Genomic DNA, 13,728 nt, shown 5'->3' on the forward strand with positions numbered 1-13,728 from the left:
CGGCTACAAGGCACAATCCCGCCCCCCGTTTGGCAAATCTGATCACGCCGCCATCTTCCTCATGCCAAAATACAAACAAAGGCTGAAACAGGAAGTTCCGGTTCAGAGGAAGGTCGCGCGCTGGACGGATCAATCTTTTTTTTTTTTTTTTTTTTAATTTTTTTTTTTTTAAATAAACTTTATTTAACAAACAATGAGTATACAACATACGAACAGATGAAGTATACAAAACAACAGAACATGAACACACAAAGCCAGGGGTAAAAGAAAAAGGTAACAATTATAAGAATACACGCAAAAATTCACATACATAAATTGTTTTGAGAGCCTTTTTGTTGGTGGAGTCTGATATTGATTGTATGTACATTTCCACATCCTTAAAATAATGACAGAAATATGGTGTTTTGTTAGTAAACTTACATTTATGGATATAAAATTTAGCTAAAAGTATTAACAAATTTATCATAAAAAAACATTTATCATGCTTCTTGGGGAACTTAAAGAAACAGAATAAAACATTTTCCCATCGTAAAGAAAACTCCCTTAAAATATGGACAATAACAAACCCGCTAAATTCCTTCCAGAATCTCTGTGTAAAAGAACAGTACCAAAAAAGATGTGTCACAGTTTCTGGATGATCCCCACAGAAAGTACAATTAGTATTTATGTCCCTTTTAAATTTTACCATGTAGTGACTGGCTGGATAACATTTATGTAGAATTTTAAATGAGACTTCTTTTACCTTATTTACAATCAAATATTTATGGGGGACCATCCAGACTGTCTTCCACTTGATATCTGGAACAAATCGGTTCCAATAAGATATTATATATGGGAGAGAGACGATATCTTCTTGGAATAAACTACGTATTCTTTTATTGCTATTACCAAGTTCCTGTGAAAAGCAGATTTTTCCTATTGGTGACTCAGCTGGACCAGAGAGAGTGACTGAGGTAGAGATCGAGCTGTCAGTGTTTTTATATAACATTAAAGTCCCTGAGGGTATGGCACCAAGCACCATTGAGAATTCCTGAACACTGATTGGAAAATTATATAGTGCAATAAAGTCGTTGTAAGTAAGTAGTTGTCCCTCTCTATTAACCAGCTGAGCCACCAACAGGATCCCATTTTGGATCCAAGTTTCCAGGAAAAGTGATTTATTTTTATATAAAATATCTCTGTTGTTCCAGATAAGATATTTGTGAGGTGAGAAGTTGTGTTTATAAATGAGGGTCCACGCTAAGAGGACCTGCTTATGGAAGGATGAAAGCTTTACAGGGAGTTTCTCAACATTGTAATTACAATTTAAAACAAAATTAAAGCCACCAAAACGAGAGAAAATATAATATGGTATAAAGTTCCAGATAGAGGTTGGGTTTTTAAGAAAATGTTTAGCCCAATTAATTTTGAAAGTGTTATTTAAAGTAGAAAAGTCTAAGACGTTAAGCCCACCTGATTCGTACTTATTCATCACAACAGTTTTTCTAATATAATGCGTACGGTTTTTCCATATAAAATTAAAGAGCATACGGTCAATATCTTTACTAATTTTCTTATCCAGATGTAAGGAGAGAGCAGCATATGTTAATCGGGATAACCCTTCAGCTTTAGTAATTAACACTCTACCTTTCAAAGACAAGTCCCTTTGCAGCCACTGGTTGAACTTTTTTAGGGTTTTCTGTATAATTGGAGTGAAGTTTGAAGAGCATCTTGATTTTTGGTCTTTGGATATTAAGAGTCCCAAGTATGTGACTTCTTGTTTAACAGAGATATTACAGATAGTATTTGCAGGGCAGTCTTTAATTGCTAGTAACTCACACTTTTTAAGATTTAGGCATAAACCAGAGGCCTCAGAGAAATCACTAATCACAGTAAGGGCTGGAGGGATTTGGTTTGCATTCTTCAAGAAGAGTGTGGTGTCATCGGCTAACTGGCTGATGACGAGCTCCTTATCAGCTATGGTGATTCCTTGTACAACACTGTTTGAAATATTAGTTGCAAGAATTTGTGTACAAAGTAAAAATAAATATGGTGAAATAGGACATCCTTGGTGAATACCACGTTTCAGGTCAAATCTCGGGGTGGAGCCGTTAATCATTTTAATAGAACTATTGCCATTTGTGTATAAGGTTTTGACAGCTTTACAGAAAAACTTGCCAAAGCCAAATTTTTCCAAAGAGTGGAAAATAAATTGATGTTCAATTGTATCAAAAGCCTTATAAAAATCCAGGAAGAGAATGAAACTATTGTCAGGTATCAGATCAGAGTAATCAAGTAAATCCAAAACCAGTCTAATGTTATTAGAAATGTGTCTGTTTCTCATAAAGCCTGATTGTGTCTCATCAATAATTGTTTCCAAGACCTCTTTAATTCTGTTAGCAAGTATTAAGGCCATAACCTTATAGTCATTATTAAGCAGGGAGATGGGTCTCCAATTATCAATAAAGAGTAAGTCTTTGTTTGGTTTTGGAATAAGTGTTATGAGACCTTGAGTAAGAGAAGGGGGGAGGGTGTTATTCTCTATACTTTCTGTAAAAACCTGCAGTAAAAATGGAGCCAGGAGATTAGAAAATGATTTATAAAACTCTGCAGTCAAACCATCTGTGCCGGGAGATTTATTGGCCTTAAGTGCAGAAATGGAATTACAAACTTCCTCCACAGTCAGAGGGCTGTCACAATAACTTCTATCTTCCACAACAATAGATTTTAGGTTTTTAATATTATTGAAAAATCCTGTTGAGACAGCCTCATTATATTTTGAGTCGTATAGTTTAGTATAGAATTCGGCACAGAAATGTGAAATTTCTCTAGGATTGTCAGAGACAATGCCATTAATATTTAGTTGATGAATAGAGTTTGTTTTTGATCTGTATTTTTCAAGTCTGAAAAAGTAAGCAGAATTTTGTTCGCCCTCCTCCAGCCACCTCTTCCTGGATCTTATGAAAGCACCCTCAGCCTTGCGTCGATATAAACCGTCCAATTTATTTTGAAGTTCTAGTAAACTTAATTTATCTTTCTCTGAGATTTCTTCTGGGGACTTCTGGTAATAAGAGGCAATTCTGCTTATTACTTCTTGTTCTTCAGCTTTCCTTAATTTAGCAATTTGACTCCCGTATCTTCTCAAGAATTTGCATGCTTCAAATTTAAAAAGTTCCCAATTGGTACAAAAGGACTTCTCTCTGTTAGCTTTGTTCCAATAATAAACAATTAAGTTATTAATCTGCATGTTAACCATTTTATCTTTTAGTAAAGAATTATTTAACTTCCAATAAGAGAATTTATGAGGTATAGTATCCAGTGTAAACATTTGGACGTTAATGTGAATTGCTCTATGATCAGTGAGGGGGGTGGCAAGTATATTAACGGTAATATTATCTTTATCAATACAGTCAGAAACAAGCCAAAAGTCAATACGTGATTGCCTGGATCCTGTCTTATTGCTCCAAGTAAAGAGTCTATCATCTGGAAATTTTTCTCTCCAAATATCCACAAGATTAAATTTTCCCATAAATTTTTTTAAGTTTGCACTGTATGAAGACTGCTGCCCTGGAGGCCACCTATCAACCGTATTGTCTAAAGCAATGTTAAAGTCTCCACCAATTAAGAGGACTGAATTTGGGTATTTGGAGAGCCAGAAATTAATTCTTTCTTCTAAGGAGTCAAGTAATTTATCATTTTCAGTTTTATTATTGTAACCATATATATTTACTGCAATGAAAGTACTGTTATTGTGTCTGATTAGTGAGCAGAGGTAGTGTCCTAAGGTGTCACAGTCAGAGTGTAACACATCTCCAGAAAAAGAATTTTTAAGCGTGGCAACTCCAGCAGAACGCTCAGAGCCATGGGACAACCAGACTTCATTACCCCATTGTGATTGCTGGACGGATCAATCGGTGGCCGCGTTACAGGACGCACTCGATGACGCAGACTGGGGCATGTTCAGAAACAGCTCCGACGATGACGTCAACGTGTTTACAGAAGCGGTTGTGGGATTCATCGGGAAACTAGCGGATGATACCGTGGAGACAAAGACTATCACAACGTTTCCCAACCAGAAGCCGTGGGTGGATAAAACCAGAAGCCGTGGGTGGATAAAACCATCCGCGACGCTCTGAGATCCCGCACCGCTGCCTACAACACGGGACTCATGACGGAGGACATGGACCCGTACAAAGCCGCGTCATATAACGTGCGGAGGGCGGTGAAAGAGGCGAAGCAGCGCTACGGGAGGAAACTAGAGTCACAACTCCAACAGAGTGACTCTAGGAGCCTGTGGCGGGGACTAAGGACAATAACGGACTATAAAGCACCAACAACCGGTATGACGAACGCAGCCGTGACTTTGGCAGACGAGCTGAACACTTTCTATGCTCGCTTCGAGGCTGCAGCTAAGGTCTCCAACAATGCTAGTGTTAGCGGCGCTAACGGCTGCAGACAGGAAGATACTGCCAGCACCGGAAACGTGCTCGTCATCTCCGAGCATGAAGTAAGGAGAGCCTTCAAGAGAGTGAACACCAGGAAAGCAGCAGGACCAGACGGCATCCCAGGTCGTATCCTAAGAGACTGCGCATACCAGCTAGCTCCTGTGTTCACTGAGATATTCAACATCTCTTTATCTCAGTCGGTGATCCCCACATGCTTCAAAGAGTCCATCATTGTTCCTGTCCCGAAGAAACCCCACCCTGCTTCTCTCAATGACTATCGCCCTGTAGCCCTCACCTCAGTAGTGATGAAGTGCTTTGAACGCCTGGTCAGAGACTTCATCATTTCTTCACTACCAGACACACTGGACCCACTACAGTTCGCTTACCGTCCAAATCGTTCCACAGACGATGCCATCTCTCATCTCCTCCACACATCACTCACTCACTTGGACACTAGAAGGGGGAATTATGTTAAAATGCTCTTCATAGACTACAGCTCTGCATTTAATACCATAATTCCCTCCACACTCACCACCAAGCTGGAGCATCTGGGACTCAGCTCATCTATGTGTCAGTGGATCTCCAACTTCCTAACTGGCAGACCACAGGCAGTAAGGATGGGCAGACATGTCTCAGCCTCCACCACTCTCAGCACTGGAGCCCCCCAGGGGTGTGTTCTGAGCCCCCTGCTGTACTCTTTGTACACATATGACTGTGTGGCCACTACCAGCTCCACCACCATCATCAAGTTTGCTGACGACACCGTCGTGGTGGGCCTGATCTCTGATAACAACGAGACGGCCTACGTGAAGGAGATTAGGAATCTGGAGAACTGGTGCCAGAGGAACAACCTCCTTCTAAACGTCAGTAAGACAAAGGAGCTGATAGTGGACTTCAGCACTAAGCAGGAGAGGAACTACCAGACCCCCGTCATCAACGAGTGCCCAGTGGAGAGAGTGGACAGCTTCAAATACCTCGGAGTTCACATCACGCAGGACCTGTCATGGTCCTGTCACATCAACACCGTGGTGAAAAAGGCCCGACAGCGTCTCTACCACCTCAGACGCTTGAGAGACTTCCAACTGCCCTCCAAGGTGCTCAGGAACTTTTACTCGTGCACCATAGAGAGCATCCTGGCGGGAAACATCTTAACCTGGTTCGGGAACAGCACCATGCAGGACAGACGAGCTCTACAGAGGGTTGTGCGGTCAGCTGAGCGCACCATCCGCTCCGAGCTCCCTGACCTGCACTCAATCTACAGCAGGCGGTGCTGGACCAAGACCAGGAAGATCGTGAAGGACCTCAGCCATCCCAACAACAGACTGTTCTCTCTGTTGAGGTCAGGAAAGCGATTCCGCTCCCTGAAGACCAACACAGAGAGACTGAGGAGGAGCTTCTTCCCGCAGGCGATACGGTCTCTCAATCACACCACCACACAGTACTGACCCACACATATGGTTCTTACACACACACTGGACTTTCTGGACTTTGTTTTTGCACAACACTGGTCACTATATTCTTCATTTCCGGTTAATACTTGTACAGCTGCTGTTATTGTGTATATATTTATTTATATTTAGATTTCTTCATACATTCTTATATAGTTCTATATTGTGTATTGTGTATTTTGTTGTACAGTTATTTTATTTTCAACTTTAATTTATATATTTTATCTTATTCTTCCCAGTTAAATTTACCCTTCATTCTAATTTGTGTTGTACAGTTATTTCATTTTTAACCTTAATTTATATTTTATTCCTTCCTAGTTAAATTTACCCTTTTTAATTTTTCATATTTATTTCCTATCTTATTCATAGCCTTTCCTTTTTTGTTTTCTTTAGGTCACGAGCAGTTGTCCAAGCATTTCACTACATATCGTACTGTGTATGACTGTGTACGTGACAAATAAAATTTGAATTTGAATTTGAATTTGATGTGTAAAATGCAATCTCTTCTTTTATTCCAATACATTTATTTAAGCCATGCAAGAAAGTGAGCGAAATTATAGAAGCAGCTGTTAGAAAATGGTTTAGTATGTTAGTATCAATCCAATACCAAGTAAATACAGGGCCAGGATTGCAGATACCAGGTACCAGTATTTTTAACCTATAAGAGCATGTAGTGGAGAGCAGTGTGTCGTGATTTAAGAAGTGAATAGTCACACCTTTCAGCTTCTTCTACTTTTTGGAGAACTGAAATGTAAGTGTGCCTGTCTCTAAAGCACTTTGGGTCAGCTTCTGTTGTTTAAAATGTTTAATTTCCCCCCAAAACGCTTTATTTAACACAACTCAGTGAGCTACATACTGAACGAAATATCGATCCTATTGCACCAGTATCAATCCGATACCAATACCAGCGTTGGTATCAGTACTATCGATGTTTGGATTGATCCACCAACTTCAACTGTGCACATTTACTTGCTTACATCCCATTATGAGTTAGATTTTTTGACTTGTGATGCCCCTTACCTGATGGTGATGATTTGCCCAAAGTCCAGTTCGTAATTGTTCACTTGGGCGATGAAGATGGCTGCCACGGCCTCATAGAGCGCCGTACCATCCATGTTGATGGTGGCCCCGACCGGCAGCACGAAGCGGATGATGCGTCTGTCGATATGGTTGTTCTCAAGGAGGCACTTGAAGGTGATAGGCAGAGTAGCAGAGCTGCAGGAGGGAAAGAAAAGTAGGCAGTGTAATCAGTTGTGTTTTAGCAGGAAATGTCTCTTGGGTTCAAGCCACTGACAAAACAAACAATAAAAGCATGAATAAAGCAAGTAGCTCCTATTTTTCTGTGTAAAGTGGGAACCTGTAAGCAAGGAAATAATACAAGTATGCTGGATGAAGATTTAGGTTTTTAGATTTCTTTCTTTCTTTCTTTCTTTCTTTTAGCCACAAACCAACAAATGATAAACTGAACAAATAAAGCGATCAATTAACTGGAAAATAACATCCTTATTCCTTCCTGGAAGATCCGACTGACCTCGGAGATAGTGAGAGGGTCGTCTGTTCTCCTTTAGAGACAATATAAAATCTTTCTTTCCTAGTGCACTACTAAGAGAAAAATTATTTTTAGTGTACTGGACTTCATTTCTTGCTTTCTTTTTGTTTTCTCCTGCAGGCAGCAAACATTTACAGTCCTTAGAGTTTCTCAGAACACCACCAGAGCTGTAGCTGAAAGAATACAGGTAAACTTCACAACTGAGAAACACAGTGCTGCTGCTGCTTTTAGACTGGTTTATATATTATCAAACTCCTTGTAGGTGTTTGGGATTCTGGCTTACTCTTTTTTCTGTTTGGTCATACTTTGCAAACACTGCTCGCGATTCAATAAACCTCTGTCGACTTAATGAGTTTATAACCCCTGATGTGACACTGCTCAGCGTGACTGTTATTGTTAGTTTTAGTGAGGACAAGTAACAAAAAGATTTCCTGGCTATTCTGAACACATGTTTGTGGCATTGACCGTGGACTTAAATGCAGTAAACACACTAAAAGGCTGCGAGTTGCAGCGTGGTTGGAAAGAAATATATCAGTAAACACAGTGTAAAAGACAGCCCTGAGGTGGAGTATGATGTTAGGGTTACAGAAAAAAAAATCACCAACAAACATCCATTTAATTTCCTCTATTTTCGTTCCTAATAGAGCATAAAAGCAATTTTTCTTTGGCCTTGGCCCTCTCTTTGTGTTGATATTTCTGCTGGACCATAAATGGAGGCTTATACAGATTATAAGGTGGTCATCATTGTTTTCTTTTCTTCTGGGAAACATCCTAATGGCATGGAAAAATGTAATATATGAACATTTACCAGTTATTTTTTTTCTTTCTTTTTCTTTGAGACCCTTTGAGGTTATTTTGCATATACACTCAACAAAAAATATAAACGCAACACCTTTGTTACTGCTCTCATTCCCCATGGGATGGACGTAGAGACCTAAAATTCATTCCAGATACACAATATAACCATCCCTCCCAAACAGTGGTCACAAATCAGTCCAAATGTGTGGTAGTGGGCACATCTGCCATATTGAGATAATCCATCCCACCTCACAGGTGTGCCACATCAGGATGCTGATCTGACATCATGAGTAGTGCACAGGTGTACCTCAGACTGCCCACAACAAAAGGCCACCCTGGAATGTGCAGTTTTGTCTCACAGCAAAATGCCACAGATGCCACAAGCAATGAGGGAGCGTGCAATTGGCATGCTGACAACAGGAATGTCAACCAGATCTGTCGCCCGTGCATTGAATGTTGATTTCTCAACCATAAGCCGTCTCCACAGGCGTTTCAGAGAATATGGCAGCACATCCAACCGGCCTCACAACCGCAGACCTCGTGTAACCACACCAGCCCAGGACCTCCACATCCAGCAGGTTCACCTCCAAGATCGTCTGAGACCAGCCACCCAGACAGCTGCTGGAACAATTGGTTTGCACAACCAAACAATTTCTGCACAAACTGTCAGAAACCGTCTCAGGGACGCTCAACTGCATGCCCGTCGTCCTCATCGGGGTCTTGACCTGACTCCAGCTCGTCGCCGTAACAGACTTGTGTGGGCAAATGCTCACATTCGATGGCGTCTGGCACGTTGGAGAGGTGTGTGCTTCACGGATGAATCATGGTTCACATTGTTCAAGGCAGATGGCAGCTGAGAATGTCCCAGTTCTTGCATGGCCAGCATACTCACCGGACATGTCACCCATTGAGCATGTTTGGGATGTGCTTGACCGGCGTATACGACAGCGTGTACCAGTTCCCACGAATATCCAACAACCTCGCACAGCCATTGAAGTGGAGTGGACCAACATTCCACAGGCCACAATTGACAATCTGATAGACTCCATGCGACGATGTGTTGCACTGCATGAGGCAAATGGTGGTCACACCAGATACTGACCGGTTCTGGGTCCCCAGACCCCCAATAGCGCAAAAAACTGCACATTCCAGGGTGGCCTTTTGTTGTGGGCAGTCTGAGGTACACCTGTGCACTACTCATGATGTCAGATCAGCATCCTGATGTGGCACACCTGTGAGGTGGGATGGATTATCTCAATATGGCAGATGTGCCCACTACCACACATTTGGACTGATTTGTGACCACTGTTTGGGAGGGATGGTTATATTGTGTATCTGGAATGAATTTTAGGTCTCTACGTCCATCCCATGGGGAATGAGAGCAGTAACAAAGGTGTTGCGTTTATATTTTTGTTGAGTGTATGTACCACAAGAAAATGCTACGAAAAAAGCCAGCTGAGTTTATATGGGACATAAAGCCTAACACTCCCCCACATGGTAAATGGCCTGTATTTGTATAGCGCTTTACTTGGTCCTAAGGACCCCAAAGCACTTTACACTATACACAGTCATCCACCCATTCACACACTGGTGATGGCAAGCTACATTGTAGCCACAGCCACCCTGGGGCGCACTGACAGAGGCGAGGCTGCCGGACACTGGCGCCACCAGGCCCTCTGACCACCACCAGTGGGCAACGGGTGAAGTGTCTTGCCAAAGGACACAACGACCGAGACTGTTGGAGCCAGGGCTCGAACTGGCAACCTTCCGATTACAGGACAAACTCTTGAGCCATGATCGCCCCCACATCAAAATTCTGACACAGCTCAGCCACATTAGCTCCACAGTGTGTTAAAATTACAGGATTTTTATTGTAGTGGGGCATTCACATCAAAGAAAAATGTAACTGACTAAATGTAGTAGGTACATGTGTGAAAGAAGTCCTGATGATTCATTTACAGACACAGTTTTTAAATAAAGTCTGTGTGCATTTGTCTGCGCATCAAGCTTTATAATAATAATAACAATAATTTAGGACCTCTAGATCTGCAAAGTCATATGCTTTACCTGGAGGAAGTGGCCAAGGAGATGAGAAGGGCTTGTAGAATGCCTCTTATGTAAACTATGGGGCTTTTCTTGGTGATGAAGAAGTACATGGCCGGGAGGATGAACAGTCCGTGCAGCACCAAGCCCATTACCACAGTGATGGCATAAAAGCCCAACTTCTTCCCCATGGCCGAAGGGTCGTCCATCTCTAAGATCTTTCCAGCCACCAGAAACACAATACCAAAGGGGAAATACCTGCAGAAAGGAGGAGGGAAGGACTGCTGAACACAGTGATACTAATATTAGCATGTTGACATATTTAATCCAAACAATTTTAATATGCTGGTGGTTACTAGTTTCAAGGACCTATGATCTTAATATAATGTGTAGGATGCTAACATTTGCAAGTAGTGGACAGATAAAAGGCTGCCAATAAATGACCAGTCTAGCATCGTTACAATAAACCTTCACTAGATGAAGGCTTTAAAGTGGGGCATGTCTGTTTCACCTTTTTTTTGTAATCCATCCAATTGTTGTTGAGACATTTACCTAAATACGAAAAAGTCTGATCTAACTAATATCAGAATATTTCAAATTTAACATGCCGGAGAGTGAATGGCAAACAGTGCTGGTTTTTTATCAGTGTTAGTTATAGTTGATCAGTAAAACTTCACAAATGTTGTTACTTTTCTTGTGTTAGGGGTTTCTTGTAAAATACTGCTCTTACCAAATGACAATGGCAACAATTTTCAAAACCGCCTCATTCAAACTCTGACAAAAGTTGACCAAAGCACTTCCGTTGGGTCCCATTCTTCCCAGCATTATTCCTGAACGGGAAAAGGAAAAGAAAAATATGCAAGCATGCAACTGCAGGGATGTTTTCAACAGTATTAAGTGATAAGAATGGAAACATTTGTTTGTTCCCTGCACAGCACAGAATGAATGAAGATGTTGAACCAATGGTGGGTGGAAACCAAAATCATCGGCTCTTTGAGGCCTCACTTAAGTTTGCTTTTTTGAGATATATATTTATGCATGTGCATTGTGGATGTTAGTGCGTGTGGGATTCATGTCAAACACCCACCCATGGTTGCAGAGAATATAACGATCCCCAGTACATTCATGCCTTCGCTGGTGCCGGGAGATGTTTTCACGATGACGTCAGGAGGTGGCGTTAGATCCAGAGAGAAGTTCTGGGTGTCGGTGCCATTGTCATCCTGGATGCCATAAATGTAGACCCTCCGCGTGGTTGTCTCATCCAGGAGCTGAGCGACTGTCGGTTTGGGGATGAGTTCTGCGACTCTCTGGGTTCGATACTTGAAACCAAAACAGAGCACAGTGAACGTGACATACCAGACTCTTACATGATAATGAAACACGCTCATTCGTGTTTGCATTCTCGCACGGCAACAGATTAATTTTATTCTTTTTGCAAATGTGTTGAAATAAATGGACAATAGAAGATAATATAAAGAGGCGTTGCAGTTTAGATTAAAGATTAGGGGGTAACAGAAATCTATGCTTTCAGTATTTGAGCTTACCTGTTGAAACGTAGCTTGGACCAAGTTGGCTGGAAACATGTTGCTATAAAAGAAAATTTAGGGAATTTGTTAATATCTTTCAGTGAAAAGCAGACACATTGTAATGGATCCAAAGTAAAATGTAGGTTAACAATCCCAGAAATGTAATCAATGCAGAGAAATAGAACAGTTATAACTTTGCTTTAACAAAAGCTATTTCTGTGTATCTCCTCTTTTTTATATTGGCTTTGATATTACGGGTGTATAGGAATTTCTTTTACTTATGTATTATTCACATTATTTTATTGTATAATGCCTTGGTGCCACTGGATTTTAACAAGTCTCACACTCATACATTAAGACAAATGGTGGGGGTCTAGTAAGGAAGCTGGGGGGAAGCACAGGAAGAAACTTTTGTCTCTTCGAGGACTCTGGGAGGTAGCAAGGGAGTGTGAACCTTAAGGTGTGAAACAGCTGTGTACTGCCTTTTGTTCCTGAAGAAGGTATTTAACTGAGAGCCATGCTAGGCTCAGGGAGACTCTGCTGACCTGCCCCGCGGTCATGCAGGCTCTCCACAAGCTTGGTTGTCTGTTCTTTGTGTGTTTTGATTAAAGAATGTTAGCTACCGCTCACCGCTCGTCTGCAGGCTTTATTTAAATGGAAAACTTCCACAACATGGGGTAAATCTTTCCTGTACATCTCCTCCCTGTGAAATTGGAATTGATTAAATCAGAAATTCAAAGAAGGACGACAGCTTCTTTATGGATTCTGCATCATTACTACTGTGCAAGAAGTCTTACTCTAATAAAATTACACTGAAAATTTGCTTTGTTGGTAAATAGACTTTTCTGCATCAGTCCTATCAGTCCTGACAAATGAAAATCTCCACATCTCATATCTCTGAAGAAAAGAATATTGAGTTCTTCAGTTCTTGAGCTGCCACAGAGTGGACTCAGGTGCACGGACAGATGAAATCTGAAGACAGAGGAGCAGGAAGAATGGGGACAGTAAAAAATAGAGAACAATCTCTTTCTGGAGAGGAAAACAGATGCCCACCATCCATCGAGGTGAAATGAAACCGTTTAAACCGTGTCTGCCGTCTATCGTGATGGGAAATGTGCGATCGTTGGCAATTAAAATCGACGAGCTCTCAGCACTGGTACGGAGTCAGAGGGAATACCGAGAGTGTAGCCTGATGTGTTTCACCGAATCATGGCTGCACCAGGACATTCCCGATGAGAATGCTTCCGTGGAAGGCTTCCACACTGTTCGGGCGGACAGGGACAGCATCGCTAGCGGTAAGCGTAAAGGAGGTGGGCTTGCTGTTTTAGTTAACAACCGGTGGTGTAATCCTGCCAACATAACAATCAAAGAAAGGACTTGTTGCCCGGACACTGAACTGTGTGCTGTTGGACTCAGGCCGTATTATTTACCCAGGGAATTCTCTCACGTCATCTTGGTGGCTGTTTATGTTCCCCCCTCTGCTAACCCCACAGCTGCATGTGACACTATCCACTCTGCCATAGCTCGGCTACAGACTCAGCACCCGAGTGCCTTTATTGTGATCTCGGGTGACTTCAACCATGTATCACTGGACAATACACTACCAACATTCAAACAATATGTGGACTGTCCCACCAGGGGAGAGAAAACTTTAGACTTACTGTATGCTAACGTCAAGGATGCATACAGCTCCTCCTCCCTCCCCCCACTTGGTAGGTCAGATCATAACCTGATTCACCACACCCCCCGCTATGTGCCAATTGTGAGGAGGGAACCTGTGACCACCAGGACTGTTAGGAGGTGGTCAGAGGAGGCAATAGCGGAACTACAGGGCTGTTTCGAGGTGACCGACTGGGAAACACTCTGTGAGCCTCACGCCGAGGACATCAATGGGCTTACTGAGTGTATCACAGGCTACATAACTTTCTGCACCGACTCCA

At 41.9% G+C, this 13,728-nt stretch overlaps 1 protein-coding gene across 1 annotated transcript in view; it reads right to left on the minus strand.

Annotated features, from left to right (window-relative positions):
* The window catches only part of slc1a7a (solute carrier family 1 member 7a), a 51,614-nt gene that overhangs the window by 13,293 nt on the left and 24,593 nt on the right, over nt 1–13,728 (minus strand). The window contains exons 4-8 of the mRNA XM_085388624.1: nt 11,807–11,849; nt 11,350–11,581; nt 10,993–11,092; nt 10,287–10,520; nt 6,893–7,087 (exon numbers count right to left, since the gene is read on the minus strand). Of these exons, the coding sequence (XP_085244750.1) occupies nt 6,893–7,087; nt 10,287–10,520; nt 10,993–11,092; nt 11,350–11,581; nt 11,807–11,849 (804 nt within the window). The remainder of the gene's footprint in view (nt 1–6,892; nt 7,088–10,286; nt 10,521–10,992; nt 11,093–11,349; nt 11,582–11,806; nt 11,850–13,728) is intronic.

The sequence above is a fragment of the Rhamphochromis longiceps genome, linkage group LG18, assembly GCF_057381845.1.
Source record: "Rhamphochromis longiceps isolate RC_006_pf linkage group LG18, R_longiceps_female_GT1.1, whole genome shotgun sequence".
Taxonomy (NCBI): Eukaryota; Metazoa; Chordata; class Actinopteri; order Cichliformes; family Cichlidae; genus Rhamphochromis; species Rhamphochromis longiceps.